The sequence below is a fragment of the Panthera uncia genome, chromosome B4 (genome assembly GCF_023721935.1).
Source record: "Panthera uncia isolate 11264 chromosome B4, Puncia_PCG_1.0, whole genome shotgun sequence".
Classification (NCBI taxonomy): domain Eukaryota; kingdom Metazoa; phylum Chordata; class Mammalia; order Carnivora; family Felidae; genus Panthera; species Panthera uncia.
The window spans coordinates 36,512,957-36,529,595 of NC_064809.1; the positions used below are offsets into that span (position 1 = coordinate 36,512,957).

A 16,639-nucleotide genomic window follows, 5' to 3' on the forward strand; every position below is an offset into this window, starting at 1 on the left:
TAACATTATTCTGATGGTAAATTAGATTGCATTCTTGGTTTTACTGAATTGTAGCATTTCAAAAGTAAAAAGGGGCTTTAGAGGTAACCTAGCCTGAACACCTAGTTGTTCACAGTTCTGTATTGTATTTGTCATCTTGCCAGTTTAACTCCATCTTGAGAAACCCAGTTTCTTTTTGTGCAAAGAGAAAAACTACTAGTAAAATATACCTCATTTAAATACTTAAGAGAATATGTTGAAAATATATTGTGATGAAAGGTTAAGTTTGATTGTCCTGGTGTTTATTGTAGTCTCGTCTTTTAAGTACCCATGGACATCTTTTTCCCCTAATCTTTGGGAGTGCTTATAAACCTAAGATGTAAAACTAAGAGGTAGATCTAAGTTTTGATTCGTAGTTGTTTTGTTTGCACGGTATAATACTTTGTTTCCGGTATAATACTTTGTTTCCTAAATGTCACCTAAATGGTGAGCTTGCTGCTTCTCACCACATGAACTTTTTTTCTTTATGTTGGGGGATAACTTAGAGTGCAATGCACAAATCTTAAATGGACAGTTGGATCAATCTTTTTTTTTTTTTTTTTTTTTTTTGGATCAATCTTTATATATGTATACACTAATGTAACCACCACCCAGATCAGGGTATAGAACATTTACAGGCTCTAGCAGGCTCCTTTGTCTCCCTTGTGGTCAGTACTTCTCCCCAGAGGTAATCACTATTCTGACTTCTGTCATTGGGTGAATATTTCATTACCATGACATTTTACTTTGTAGCAAGGAGCTCAGGGTGAAAACTACAGAAAATATGTGAGAGTTTATATATATGAGAGTTCTGATACGTTTAGGTTGTTAGGTATGCCCTTTACTTAAAAAGAGAAAAGATTATAATTGGCTGACAGCTGGTGAGCATCTCTGGAATTTGTGTTATTACAGACATGATTTTGAAACACTTTAATTCCCACTACTTTATAATGGGAAGCAAATTTTCAGTCTCAGTCATTAAATTGTCAATTTGATGGTTTCCTGTGTTGATTAAATCATTTGTCTTCCTGGGTATTATTTTTTATTATAAAAAGTATTGCTTAGAATGTCTATAATTTAAAGGAGTTTGACATTAACAATTACTGTTTATAATCAGTGCAGCAAGGAGCATTCATTCTAGCCCTTAAAATTTTTTTGTCAATGTAATACTTTTTAAAATATAAGGCTTAAAATGAAAACCAACATTCTTCCTTCTCCACCTCTCCACTCCCATTCCCACTCCTCAGAGCTAATCATGTTCAATTCTTTTAGCCATTTATTTTTATATTTATTTTTTTAACATTTATTCATTTTTGAGAGACAGAGAGACAGTGTGAGTGGGGAGGGGCAGAGAAAGAGGGAGACACAGAATCCAAAGCAGGATCCAGGCTTTGAGCTGTCAGCACAGAGCCCGATGTGGGGCTTGAACTCACAGACCACGAGATTATGACCTGAGCTGAAGTCGAATGCTTAACTGACTGAGCCACCCCTAGCAATTTCTGATTTTGATTTTTGTATTTCAAGTAATATACTCATGCTAGTTCATTTTTCAGTTTTAAATATTATACACTGTATTTCTACCATTAAAGATGGAGAAAGGGTGTAGGAAACCTAAATCCTTACATAATTCCCCTCTTCCATTCTAGTGTAGTTAGATCAATTTTTTATTAATCAAACATTTTTACTCTAACTGTAAATACAAATATTATTTGTACCTGAGCCTTATAGTGTGCCATGATTGCTTCCTTATACCAATTTTTATTTTCCTTGGGGTTAATAATCCTCCTTGTTTTCATTTTGTAATATTTCTTTGTAACCATCAAAAATTTGTTTTCAGATTTTCCAGCAACAGTTTAAATCTCTCTATATGCTTCACCTGTCAGGTAATCTATCAGTTTCACTTTGATCTTGGAGCCACTCCTCTGGAGTTCTGTTTTCTGCTTCAATCCAGACTGCTTGTTTTTTAAGGTTAGCTGTCAGCTTAGAACTTCCTTTCACTGTTATCATTCTGGGGATTCCCTTTGCCTCTCTCCTTGTTTCAAATCTTCCTATTACTTGGTTCACTCCTATTTTGATGAAGCATTTCTTCTGTTAGTTTCATGAACGAGAAGGTAAATGGAATGTAAATTTTTTGCCTGTCTAAAAATGGTCTACTCTTACGCTTTAGTAGTAGTTTGGTGGGGTTTAAAAGTCTAGGTTGTAAATTGTTTTCCTTTAGCGTTTTGAAACTTTACTCCATGATCTTTCAGCTTCCAGTGTTGCTTTTGAGAAGAATGATGCTGTATTAGTTCTTGTTCCTTCCTATGTGGCTTTCTTTTTCTTGAAGACATAGAACATAATCTTTATTCCCAGTGCCTTGAGATTTCACAGTGGTATATGCATTAGTATGTGTTTATCTTCATTATATACATACGTGTTTGTTTCCTTTAAAGTTTTGCTTTTAATCACCTTTTTAAACACTTAACAGATGGACATCCATTCCTTGATTTTTGGTCTTTGTTCATCTATCATTCTTAACAGTGAGAGTCCAGAACCTTTCACACTAATTGTAAAGTCCCGCTAAGCATTCAATAATGAACAAAGCTGTTTACATTTACTTTTTATTTTTGTCTAAGTCTTTATTAAGTTTATCGTAAGTAGGATCATCATAAGGGAATTTATGAATCATTCCAGTCAATGATTCTAAGACTTTCATCCTTTTGCTGTCTTTCTCAGTGGCATAACTGTGGAGGAGACATTGCCAAGCAAAAGCAACACTTTGGTAGCACTCCGTCTCAGAGCTGATTTTTAACTCCATGTAATGTGCCATATTGTCTTCCTTCATTTATACCTACACTATTGCCTTCTTCATAGCCTTTCTAAAACCCTCCTCCAGGAAACCTCTTCTGAAGAGAGAATGTCCACTTCCTCATTTAATACCTGTTTTTTTAATTTTAGTTTTTTTAAGTTTATTTTGAGGGAGAGAAAGTGTGCGCCAGTGTTGGGGGGGGGGGGGGGGGGGGAGTCGTAAGCAGGCCCTGCACTGTCAGTGTGGAGCTCCCTCCCCTCAGGGCTTGAACCCACAGACAGTGAGATCATGACCTGAGCCGAAATCAAGAGTCTGACACTCAACTAACTGAGCCACCCAGGTGCCCCTCCTCATTTAATATTTTTTATTGCACTTGATAACTTTTCTAATCTGAACTCGTGTCTTTGAGTTTTTGTAACTTTTCTTGTGTTTTTTGTATTTGATAATTCCACTTTTCTCTCTTTTTGAACTTTTATTAGTTGGATGTGAGACTAATAACCTGATGCTAGATTATTAGACTATTAGACTGATCCTATAGTTGGCTTACATATTTCTCTTAGGGTAGAGTCCCTTCTTTTCAAACTCTCTGAAAGTAAATCTCTAGTTTTCTGCTAGGGTTAGAGAGCAATAGTTGCCCGGCTGTGCTGACTGGGAGAGGTCTAATTGCTTTTATACAGGTTTTCAGCCAGTCCTGTTCTCTGTTTTATTGCCATCTCTGATTTTAAAGGTACTGCTGCTTCCATTTCTTAAGCCTTTCCAGGTTCTGTATTGGAAAGCTTCTCCTTGACTTTCTTCTGTTGAAGGTACTTGGTTGGTTTTTGGTTCTGCTTGCTAGGTTTTCACTTCTACATCTGCTTTTTTCTTGGTCCTTTGCCTTTTTGTTCCTTTACTGTCTTTTTAATGGATGCTTGAGAGAGAGCTTTTAAGTAGAACACTACTACTTCATGTCTGTTAAAATTCTCTTGCTAACCAGACTTAGTTTTACAATGGACTGAAATTTTGGCCTTGATTAACATGACTCTTTGGTTAAAATTTGATTAAGGGCTTGTCTCCACTTTGTTCAGTTTAAGTGCATGGCATCTTTTGTAGGGCATGGCTCATAAGTGATATTTTTCTAGTGATAGTGGTGTGATATATTTCATGGCAAAATGTTTGGAGTAAATGGTTTATATTTTGAAATCATACATGATAATTCTTGAATCTGTCAGCTGAAGAAAACCAAGTGTAAAGTTTTGTGTGTTTTGATAGTATCGGGCCTTGTTAGATTGTTAGAGTGTTGTATGCATGATGCCAAAGTCATAGTTTTGATTTCTTTGTGAGATAATTTTATCTTATTTCTTGGCTGTACTCTGTGCTGTTATTTTCACAGCTGCATGCCGGTAATCATCTTAAAACTGGGTGGGAAAGCATGACTGGATCCATGAAGATACATCATTACTAATGGAAATTGAGCTTGAAGTGCTTTGAATATAGAGTATTGTGTAATGTAATGGTGATAATTGTATAATAAAGATTACTAAGAGAGCTTCTGTTTCCTTTCTAACTTCTCCCCACTTGCTTCAGCCACAGTGGCTTCCTTATTGCTCCTCAAACACTTGAGGCATGATTCTAACATGGGGCCCTTCCTCTTACTGTTCCCTGTGTATCTGTTTGGGTAACTGCCTCATCTTGAAGGAGTCTTTCCTCACATTTCACCTTTGTAATGAAGTTTTTTGTGACTGTTTAATACTTCAGTTAACCTTCACTCTGCTACGTGTGAGGCCTTTTAACTGGTTTTTAAAATTTCTTCCACAGGATTTATTACTTTCAAATTTACATATTATGTGTATTGCCTGTTTTTCACCCTAAAATGTAAGCACCACGACGGTAAAGATCTTTGTTTTATTCACAGATGTGTCTCAAGCACCTAGAACAGTAGCTGACAGTATAGAAGCACTGGAAAATATGAATGAAAGGCATTCTGCTTCATCTGCTTACTTCCAGACAGCCCTCTAAAACACCTTCATTGTGTCTTCCTCTACACTACAAAATTGGAAAAATAAACTTTCTTCTCTTTATAATTTTTCCCTGGTTAGCCTCAGAGGGGGCTTCTCTGAGGGTGTGATAAAAACAGCTAAGGAATTAGAGATGTGTTCAGCTCTTGTGCATGTGAACTTATGTGTTTTCTACCAAGCTTTCACATACTTCTGTAGAGGGAAATTTTGCTTTGGTATAAGTTCATCTTCGTCTATCATAGCGTTGTAGAGCACAAGCACTGAAAACATTTGCTTATTTATAGCACGCATACTTCCTGCCCACACACGTAGATATTATAATACTGCTCACATTGATATAGTGCTTATTTTGTCCTGGTTTTTCATGTTTTATTTAGTTTGTCTTCACAACTGCCTCATAATAAAGTGTGGGTGCTGTTAAATTATTAATATTTTAATAATAGTGAATACTCCAAGACACATTGTATAAGTTGCCCAAGGTCATACAATTATTAAGTAGTAGAGCTGGGATTTGAACTTTGGAAATCTGGCTCCAGAGTCCATGTTCTTAGCCTTTTACAAAAAGTTGTGGTAAAATCTGTGTAACATAAAAGTTACCATTTTTTAAGGGTACAGTGGCATTAAGTACATTCACAATATACAACCATCACTGTTCTTCGTTTCCAGAACTTCCACTCTTCCTTCAGACCTCTTTTCTACTTCCCCTCTCTATAGATTTGCTTATTCTAGGTGTTTCATATAAGTGGAATCATAAAATATTCATTTTTTTGTGTTTGGCTTATTTTACTTAACATAATGTTTTCAGGGTTCATCATGTCACGTGTATTAATTTTATTCCTTTTTAAGGCTGAATAATATTCCATTGTATGTATATCACATTTGGTTTATTCATCTCCTGATGGACCTTTGGATTGTTTCTACCTTTTGACTATTGTGAATAATGTTGCTGTGAACATTGGTTTGCAGGTATCTGTTTAAATCCCTGTTGTCAGTTCTTTTGGGTGCAATTGTTGGATCATATGGTAATTCTATGTTTAACTTGTTTCTTAACTTTTTTTTTTTTTTTTTTTTTTTAAAGTAAGCTCTGTGCTCAATGTGGGGCTCAAACTCATGGCCCTGAGATCAAGAGTCTCCTGCTCCACCGACTGAGCCAGCCAGGCACCCCTCTCTTAACTTTTTTTTTTGATACAGAGAAATACAGTAGTATGTACTCAAAGAGGAAAATTTTTTTTTTTTGAGTTAAATGATTATGTCACAGTCCTTTTTATTCTGTTGTTAGTCAACTGAAGACTGTCTGAGACATACAGTATCAACTTCTGGAAGACAGGGAACCTTGATACATGTGTATTCTATATAGTGTCTTTTTGAAAAAATGTTTATTCATTTTTAAGAGAGAGAGTGTGAAGAGGGGAGGGGCACAGAGAGAGGTTGGACAACGGTCTGAAGTGGGCTCTGTGCTGACAGCAGCGAGCCTGATGTGGGGCTCCAACTCACGAGCCACAAGATCATGACCTGAGCTGAAGTTGGATGCTCAACTGACTGAGCCACCCCAGTGCCCCTATTTGGTGCCTCATTTGATGGGAGCATTCAGCCACATTGGCCAGTTTATCTCATCTTTTCCTACATTAATACATTCTATGGTATGTTCTCTAGTAAGTCTGCTACTGTAATCTGATTTTTCTCCATCATTCCTTCATAAACTTCCATGTAAAACTTCTCCTTTTGAAAAAGTATAGCCTTTTCCAAAATATCCTCTGAATCCATTGTTTGCTTGACATTTTTCTTTTGTTTCCTCTTTCTTTCTTTCCTCTCTTTTGGGGTAGGAGGGACAGAGGGAGAGGGAGAATCCCAAACAGGCTCCATGTCCCACGTGGGGCTTGATCTCATGACCTTGAGATCATGACCTGAGCCAAAATCAAGAGTTGGATGCTCAACTGACTAAGCCATTCAGGTGCCCCTGTTTGCTTGACGTTTTTGTTAAATTCTGTAAGGTATTTAGTACATTTTCTAATTCACGATTTATGTTCATTTTGTGTCCTATATAACTTAATTTATAGCTTAATTTATCCTTTTTTTTCCTTAACATTTACTTATTTTTTTTTTTTTAATTTTTTTTTCAACGTTTTTTTTTAATTTATTTTTGGGACAGAGAGAGACAGAGCATGAACGGGGGAGGGGCAGAGAGAGAGGGAGACACAGAATCGGAAACAGGCTCCAGGCTCCGAGCCATCAGCCCAGAGCCTGACGCGGGGCTCGAACTCACGGACCGCGAGATCGTGACCTGGCTGAAGTCGGACGCTTAACCGACTGCGCCACCCAGGCACCCCTAACATTTACTTATTTTTGAGAGACACAGAGTATAAGCAGGGGAGAGGCAGAGAGAGAGGGAGACACAGAATCTGAAGCAGGCTCCAGGCTCCAAGCTGTCAACACAGAGCCCGACGCGGGGCTCAAACTCACAGACCGCGAGATCATGACCTGAGCCAAAGTCAGATGCTCAACCGACTGAGCCACCCAGGCGCCCTTAATTTAATTTATTCTTTTTTTTTTTTTTTTTAATATTTATTTACTTTTGAGAGAGACAGAGAGCATAAGAGGCAGAGGGGAAGAGAGAGAAGGAGACACAGAATCCGAAGCAGACTGTCAGCACAGAGCCCGATGTGGGGCTTGAACTCACGGAGTGCAAGATCATGACCTGACCCAAAGTCAGTGGCCTAACTGACTGAACCACCCAGGCGCCCCTTAATTTATTCTTTAAAAAATTTTTGTTTTTAATGTTTGTTTTTTAGAGAGGAGAGAGAGGGAGAGACAGAGCGCAAGCAGGGGAGGGGCAAAGAGAGAGAGAGAGAGAGAGACACAGAACCGAATCAGGCTCCAAGCTCTGAACGTCAGCACAGAGCCTGAGGTGGGGCTCGAACCCATGAACCGTGAGATCATGACGTGAGCCGAAGTCAGACACTTAACCAACTGAGCCACCCAGGCACCCTTTAACTTAACATTTATTCTTACGTTCATTTTTGGTCTGTTTTTAATTCATATTTTATATTTTGAGTTCCTTGTGGATATTGAGTACATAAACCTGTTTAGTTTTCTCAAGGTATGTAACGTACAAAGTGTAAATCATGAAATGTTTTTGAGTGCCTAGTTCGTGGAAAATAGACACAACATTAAAACTTCAAAAAATCATTGTCTTTATTTCATACTTTAAGTGTTGACAAGTTACAATTTTATGGGTATTGTGGAAAGGAAATTAGAAATGTAAGCTCAGAATAATTTTTGTATTTAGCAGACAGATATAGAGTCAGAATACGTGAATCTGTGTTTTTTTCTTAAATAATGTTTACTTTGTTTTCAGATTGTTGCCAGCAAAGGAGGTTTTGAAATGGTCACCAAGGAGAAGAAATGGTCTAAAGTGGGTAGTCGCTTGGGATATCTGCCAGGAAAAGGAACTGGGTCTCTTTTGAAGTCACACTATGAAAGAATTCTCTACCCATATGAGCTTTTCCAATCTGGTGTCAGCCTTATGGTGAGATGCATCATTTTTTTTTTTTTTAGGAGTGGATAAATCCAGTGGGCCAAATTTGAATGTTAGACTGTGTTCCCCATAACAAGTTAGCAGTTTACTAAGTATAGGAAGTTAAATTTCTCCTGGTACCAAAATTTGGGATAGCAAGGTGTAGTTTAAAAATTGCGGCTGTTTTTGGTGGTTTACAAGATAAAGGCTAATGGGAATGAAGGCTATTTTCTTATTTATTTAAAATAAATCCTCATGACTTAAGCTTTTTGAAAAATTCCTCTTGGTTTCATGTATTTTTTTTAACAGCTTTATCGAGGTATAATTTGCATACCATAGAATTCAGTCATTGTAGATACTGAATAAATTTAATAAATTACATATTTATGCAGTAATCACCACAATTCAGTTTTAGAATATTTCCATCAGCCCAGAAAGTTCCTTTGTGTTTAATTGTAGTTGGTTCCTATTCCTACCCTCAAACCCAGATAACAGCTGATCTGCTTTCTGGCTCTGTAGTTTTTTGCCTTTGTAGAAATTTCATAAAGATGGAATCATACAATATAATTTTGTGTCTGGCTTCTTTCACTTAGCCTAATGTTGAAGGTTCATCTATGTTTTAGCCTGTATTAGTACTTCATTCTTTTTTATGGCTGACAATATTCCATTGTATGGATATACCATATTTGTTTATCCATCTACCAGTTGGTGGGCAGTTAGATTGTTTCCAGTTTATGGCTATTATGAATAAATGCTATGAATATTCATGTATAAGTCTTTGTGTGGACATATGTTTTCATTTCTCTTGGGTAGATACCTAGGAGTGGAATTGCTGGGTTATATGGTAAGTTTATGTTTAACTTTTTAAGAAACTGCCAAACTGTTTTTCAAAGTGGCTGAACCATTTTACATTCCCACCAGTAATGTAGAGGCCTCCAGTTTCTTCGTCTTTGCCAACACTTGATATTGTCAGTTTTTTTGCTTATAGCCATTCTAGTGGGTGTGTAGTGGTATCTCATTGTGGTTTTAATTTTCATTTCCTTAATGATCAATGGTGTGCATCTTTTCATGTGCATATTAGCATTTGCATATCTTCCTTGATGAAGTGTCTGTTCCGACCTTTTTTTTATTGGGTTGTTTGTCATCTTACACTTCTTTTAAGAGTTTGCTATATAATCTGGATACAAGTCATTTATCAGATATATGATTTTACAAATATATTCTGCTAGTCTGTGGTTTGCCTTTTCATTTTTATAATGGTGTCTGTTTGAAGAGTAGTTTATTGATTTCCCTCCTCCCTGCTTCTATGGATTGTGCTTTTATTGTCCTAAGAAATCTTTTCCTAACCCAAGGCCCCAAAGCTACTTTTTGTTTTCATCTAGAAGTTTTATAGTTTTAACTTTTATATTTAGGTATGAGATCCATTTTCAGGGTGTGTGTGTGTGTGTGTGTGTGTGTGTGTGTGTGTGTGTAGTATGAGGTAAAAGTGTAAGTTCGTTTGTGGGGGGTTGTTAGGAATATCCAGTTGTACCAGTATCATTTGTTTAAATTTTCCCATTTATCTTGACACCTTTGTTGAAAATCAGTTGACTATAAATGTAGGTTTATTTCTGGTCTCCGTTTTGTTCTTTGATCCATATATTTACCCTGATACTAATACTGTGCTGTCTTGAGTACTATAGCTTTATAGTAAGTTTTGATATCCAGTAGTATAAGTCTTCCAACTTGGTTCTACTTTTTTCAGAATTTCCAAACAATTTGCATTTCCACATAAATTTTAGGACTGACTTCTCAATTTCTACAACAAAAGCCCGCTAGGATTTTGATAGGGATTGTCTTGAATCTGTAGATCGATTGGTGGGTAGAACTATCACCTGCTTTCATGTAATTTTGGGGATTTATTGGAAATTTACTATTTTTCTCCTGATTCTCAAATCTGACTTCTTATCAATGAATCTGCTCTCTTTGTGTGCTCTGATTCTTTAGGGTGTACAAATGCCTAATTTAGATCTAAAGGAAAAAGTAGAGCCTGAGGTTCTTGGCACTGATGTCCAAACTTCCCCAGAGCCAGGCACAAGAGTGAACATTCTGCCGAAAAGAACAAGACGTGTCAAGTCTCAGGTATCAGCTTCCATGGATCATTTTTAACATGCGTTTTAAGTGCATTGACTGCAGAACAGTTACGTGGTTATTGGAGGCAGTCACATACTGTTGTTCTTTAGAACTTGAAGAGGCCTATTTTTCATTTACTTTTACAATAAACAGGGAAGAAATTATAAAATTCAGTTTGATTTGATTTAGCAAGCTTTTTGTTAATTTTGAACAGTTTCTGAGAGGGATGACAAATCAGAGGGTGACTGGGTATTGTAGGGCCAGCGTTATAGACATGCTGATGATCTGTAATATATTATATTTTCATGGTTAGTAGAAGTGAGAGGAGTAGGAGAGGGTGGTTTTATTTTTCACTCATTCCTTTAAAAGCTAGAGTATGAGCTTGTGTCTGAACCATTCCATTGTTAACTTCTAGAGTGTTCCTGTAGCCTAAAGTAATTTTTTCAGAAAAAAATGCCTTAATTTCCTTTTTGTGTTTCCTTGTCCTCCTTTTCCCATTCCCATTTGTGGCCCTCAAAGTTACATTTTTTAAAGTTGTTGGTAAAGACAGGTCTGTAGGTTGACAGCGAGATGCCCTTATAACTCTTAGATATGTTTCATTTAACCTGTGGTTGGATCAGAAGAGCAGCTTAACTTGATCCTAATCATTGATTTTAATATATCTAAAGAAACATTGTGTTGTAAGAATGGAAATGGTTCCCACTGAAAGTAGGAATGGAGGGGGGTGGGTGGCTGGGTGGGCTGGGTTGCTCAGTAGGCTAAGCATCTGACTCTTGAATTTCCACTCATGTCATGATCTCACAGTTTGTGGAATCAAGCAGCAGATTCTCTTTCTCCTCTCTCTGCTCCTACCCTGCTCATGCACTCTCTCTCTCAGTCAATAAATCAACACTAAAAAAACAAAAGAAAGTGGGAATCAGAGAAGGGACTTGGTCTATTCATTATTAATAAGACTTATTGGATCTAGGGTTGTGAGGAGTTCTGTTAGTAGAAAGGAAGGTAGTGATATTTCATCTTGCTTTTCTAGAGCTCAGGGGATATCTGTCTTTCATGCCATGGCAGCTTTCTTTGCTCTGAATTCATGTTCTTTATTTTATATTATTTTATTTATTAAAATTTTTTTTAATGTTTATTATTGAGAGACAGAGAAAGACAGAGGATGAACATGGGAGAGGCAGAGAGATGAGGAGACAGAGAATCGGAAGCAGGCTCCAGGCTCTGAGCTGTCAGCACAGAGCCCGACGTGGGGCTCGAGCTCACAAACTGCGAGATCATGACCTGAGCTGAAGTCAGACACTTAACTGACTGAGCCACCCAGGCGCCTCTCTTTTTTTTTTTTTTTTTTTTTTAATGTTTATTTATTTTTGAGAGAGAGAAAGAGAGAGAACAAGTTGGGGAGGGATAGACAGAGAGGGAGACCCAGAATCTGAAGCAGGCTCTAGGCTCCGAGCTGTCAGCACAGAGCCCAATGGCCCAATGTGGGGCTTGAACTCATGAACTGTGAGATCATGACCCAAGCCAAAATTGGACACTTAACTGACTGAGGCACCCAGGCGCCCCTGAATTTATGCTCCTTAAATAATCTCCTTAATAATAATTTAGCTTCTTAAGTACTTTGATAACAGAAAGTAAGTGTCTTGAATGAGGAGTGTGAATTTAATAGAAATTCATTGGAAAGTGAATTATAAGTTATAACATATTCATTAATTAGTGAGTTATCAATATATAATATAAATCAGTAATTCATAATTTAGTTATAATTACATAGTATTTATAACTTACATTTATCATAGTAGGAATTCTTTCTTTAAAAATTTTTATTTAATGTTTATTTATTTTGAGACAGAGAACAAGTAGGGGAGGAGCAGAGAGAGGGGGAGAGAGAATCCCAAGCAGGCTTCGCACTGTCAGGGCAGAGCCTGACACAGGACTCAGATCGTATGATCATGAACTGAGCTGAAATCAAGAGTTGGATGCTTAACTGACTGAGTCACCCAGGCGCACATATCAGTAGAAATTCCTAATTATAAACCATTATAAATTGGTAAACTCTGGTTTAGATTTTTATTTCTGTGGTTGATCTCAGAAGTTCTGATCATCTTTGGGTATATAGTGATGATTCTATTTTAAGACCTGCAACAGTTGAAGACTAGTCTCTGACATGATGATTCACTTTTGAAGAGTTGCCCCAAGTGGCCCTGCGCATCTAATCATTGGCCAGCTTGTGATGAAATTTTTTGATGTTCCTTCTGAAACCAGAAAAAGTCCTGCTGCTGATTGCCTGTACATATTATAAGAAAAGGACAACATAGAATGTTTTACCTATTGTAATAATTGTCACTGTAGTCAGATTGATTGATATCAGGTAGAAAGTAGAACTATTTTAGAATTTTTTTTTCCCAAAGATCTATTCATTCATTCCCTCATTCATTTTATTCATTCATTCATTCGTGTGTGTGTGTGTGTGTGTGTGTGTATGTGTATGTATTTATTTAATCTCTACACCCACTGTGGGGCTTGAACTCAACAACCTTGAGATCAAGAATCACATTCTCTTCTGACTGAGCCAGCAAGAATTTCTTGGGGCGCCTTTGTGGCTAAGTTGGTTAAGTGTCCGACTTTGGCTCAGGTCATGATCTCATAGCTTGTGAGTTCGAGCTCTGTGTCAGGCTCTGTGCTGACAGCTCAGAGCCTGGAGCCTGCTTCAGATTCTGTGTCTCCCTTTCTGCCGCACCCCACTCACACTCTGTCTCTCTCTTAAAAATAAACAAACATTAAAAAAAATTTTTCTATAACTCTTGGGCACCTGGGTGGCTTAGTCAGTTAAGCATCTAACTCTTGATTTTGGCTCAGGATCTCACACTTGGTGAGATATGAGCTGAGAGTGCAGAGCCTGCATGGGTTTCTCTTTCTGTCCCTCCCTGTCTTGGGTATGTGTGCTCCCTCTCTCTCTCTTTTTTTTTTTTTCTTAAAATAAATAAACATTAAAAAAAGAAAAGAATTTCTTCAACTCTCAATTTATCCCTAATTACTGTATTGCCAAGTTTGCCTCATTCCTAGTCTTCAGTTTCAGAAAGAAAATAAAGGCTTTCTGGTAGAACTCCTTCAACTTCTTGCCCCATACACAGAATTGTTAGTATTCATTCTTAATTTCTGCCAATCTCAGTGGGCAAAGGGTACCTTTGTCTCTAAGGATAATCCTTCCACATCCATCCTTTCTGGCTTCTTTAGTGATTTCAATATTACCAGTTGTGAAATCTTTCTCTCCTACCTTCTCTGTCTGCTTGGATCTTCTTTTACCCCCAGTGTAAACATGTTTATGTATCATCTTAAAACAAAAACTCTCTTCCTAGATAGTGCCTTACTCCTTGCCTCTCTAAATGAACTTCATTTTTTTTATATTTAAAAAAATTTTTTTTTAGTATTTATTTCTGAGAGAGAGAGACAGAGCGCATGTAGGGGAGGGGCAGAGAGAGAGGGAGAGAATCTGAAGCAGGCTCCATGCTCTGAGATGTCAGCACAGAGCCCGACGTGGGGCTTAAATTCACAAACCGCAAGATTATGACCTGAGCTGAAGTCGGATGCCCAACTGACAGCCACCCAGGTGCCCCTCTAAGTGAAGTTTCTTGAAAAATAGTCTGTGTTGTCTTGTTTCCTCAGTATCTGTGTAGCTTTTTTACTTTTTTATTTTTTTATTTTTGAGAGAGAAGGAGCATAAGTGGGTTGGGGGGGTGGGCAGAGAAAGAGGAGACACAGAATACAACGCAGGTTCCAGGCTCTGAGCTGTCAGCACAGAGCCCAGTGAGGGGCTGGAACTCAGACTGCGAGATCATGACCTGAGCCAAAGTTGGACATTCAGCCAACTGAGCCACCCAGGTGCCTCTTTGCTTAGCTTTTATACTCTGTAATCTGACATTGAGTAAAATCATTTTATTGAAACTGCACTGCCTAAGTTACCACTGAGTTAATAATTGTTAGAAGCTGAGTACATTTTTTTTTAATTTCTTATCCTACTTCATCTCTGGTCACATATACATTTAATATGATTGTTGACTCCTCTCCTTGAAATTTAGTTACCTTGATTTTTCTTTGGCTTTCATGATGCCTCTCTCCTGGTTATTGTCTTCACTCTCTGACCTTTCCTTAGTCATCTTTGTTCTCTTTTCTCATTGCCTTTTACTTGGTGTTTTTAGTCGTTTCCTATCTTTAGTCTCCCTAGCTGTGTATCTACCCTGTGATTTCAGGTACTACCTATACACTCAAGACTCCTAAATATGTCTTTAAAAAATTTTTTTTAATGTTAATTTATTTACTTCATTATTTATTTATTTTTTAATGTTTACTTTAAAAAAAAATTTTTTTTAACATTTATTTATTTTTGAGACAGAGAGCATGAACACGGGAGGGTCAGAGAAAGAGGGAGACACAGAACCTGAAACAGGCTCCAGGCTCTGAGCTGTCAGCACAGAGCCCGACGCGGGGCTTGAACCCACGGACCGCGAGATCATGACCTGAGCCAAAGTCGGACGCTTAACCGACTGAGCCACCCAGGCGCCCCAATGTTTACTTTTTTTTTGAGAGAGAGAGAGAGAGAGACAGAGAGACAGAGAGACAGAGAGACAGAGCACAAGTGAGTCAGGGACAGAGAAAGAAGGAGACATAGAATCTGAAGCAGGCCTCAGGCTCTGAGCTGTCAGCACAGAGCCTGGTGCGGGGTTCGAACTCACAGACCGTGAGATCATGACCTTAGCTGAAGTCGGATGCTTAACCGACTGAGCCACCCAGGTGCCCCTATTATTTATTTATTTTTAAATTTACATCCAAGTTAGCGTATAGTGCAATAATGATTTCAGGAGTAGAGTCTGGTGATTCACCCCCTACATATAACACCTAGTGCTTATCCCAACAAGTGTCCTCCTTAATGCCCCTTACCCATTTACCCCATGCCCCCACCCACAACCCCTCCAGCCCTGAGTTTGTTCTCTCTGTTTAAGGGTTTCTTATGTTTTGTTCCCCTTCCTGTTTTTATATTATTTTTGCTTCCCTTCCCTTATGTTCATCTGTTTTATATCTTAAATTCTTTTTTTAATGTTTTTAAAAAAATTTTTTTAAATGTTTATTTTTCACAGAGAGAAAGACAGAGAGAGAGAGAGAGAGAGAGAGAGAGAGAGTATGAATGGGGGAGGGGTAGAGAGAGAGAGAGAGGCAGACACAGAATCTGACGCAGGCTCCAGGCTCTGAGCTGTTAGCACAGAGCTCAACATGGGGCTTGAACTCATGAACCTTGAGATCATGACCTGAGCTGAAGTTGGACACTTCACTGACTGAGTCACCCAGGTGCCCTGTTGTATCTTAAATTCTCAATATTTATTTATTTATTTAATTTAATTTAATTTTATTCTATTTCATTTTATTTTTTAAAATTTTTTCTTAAGTTTATTTTGAGAGAGAGACAGAGTGAGCGGGGGAAGGGCAGATAGGGAGAGAGAGAGAGACAATCCCAAGCAGGCTCCACATTGTCAGCACAGAGCCTGCTGTGGGGCTTGAACGCATGAACTGTGAGATCTCTACCTGAGCTGAAATCAAGAGTTGGATGCTTAACTGACTGAGACATCCAGGTGCCCCAAGACTCCTAAATATGTTTTGACACCATGGTTATTTATTTTTGAGAGGGAGAGAGAGACAGAACGCAAGAAGGGGAGGGACAGAGAGAGAGGGAGACAGAGAATCTGAAGCAGGCTCCAGGCTCTGAGCTGTTAGCACTGAGCCCAGAGTGGGTCTTGAGCCCATCAACCACGAGGTCATGACCTGAGCCGAAGTCAGAAGCTTAACTGACTGAGCCACCCAGGCGCCTAACTCTCCTAAATATGTCTTGACACCATGTTTCTTTTCTGTTTACCTGGGATGTGTGTGTGTGTGTAGAATATACGTATACACGTGTACTTCTTGGTGGCCACGGCAGGTATGCTGAATTCAGTACACCTCAAACATTATTACCTTTTCTAAATCCATTTTTCGTTTGTTATTTTCTAGCTCAGTGTCTTTGACAAGCCTTCCATCAGTCTCTTAAACAAGAAACAAGTTATGAAAGTACCCCACTCCCCCTTCTTCTATCACATCACTTGCTTTTCTCTGCTAGAGTTGTTTTTCATCTGCAACCTCATTAGTGAGCTTTTTGAAAGCTCGTTTATACATTCAAGGTTTTACACTGAA

At 38.1% G+C, this 16,639-nt stretch overlaps 1 protein-coding gene across 1 annotated transcript in view; it reads left to right on the top strand.

Annotated features, from left to right (window-relative positions):
* Window positions 1–16,639, top strand: part of KDM5A (lysine demethylase 5A) — a 93,650-nt gene that overhangs the window by 6,805 nt on the left and 70,206 nt on the right. The window contains exons 4-5 of the mRNA XM_049624866.1: window positions 8,156–8,326; window positions 10,301–10,435. Of these exons, the coding sequence (XP_049480823.1) occupies window positions 8,156–8,326; window positions 10,301–10,435 (306 nt within the window). The remainder of the gene's footprint in view (window positions 1–8,155; window positions 8,327–10,300; window positions 10,436–16,639) is intronic.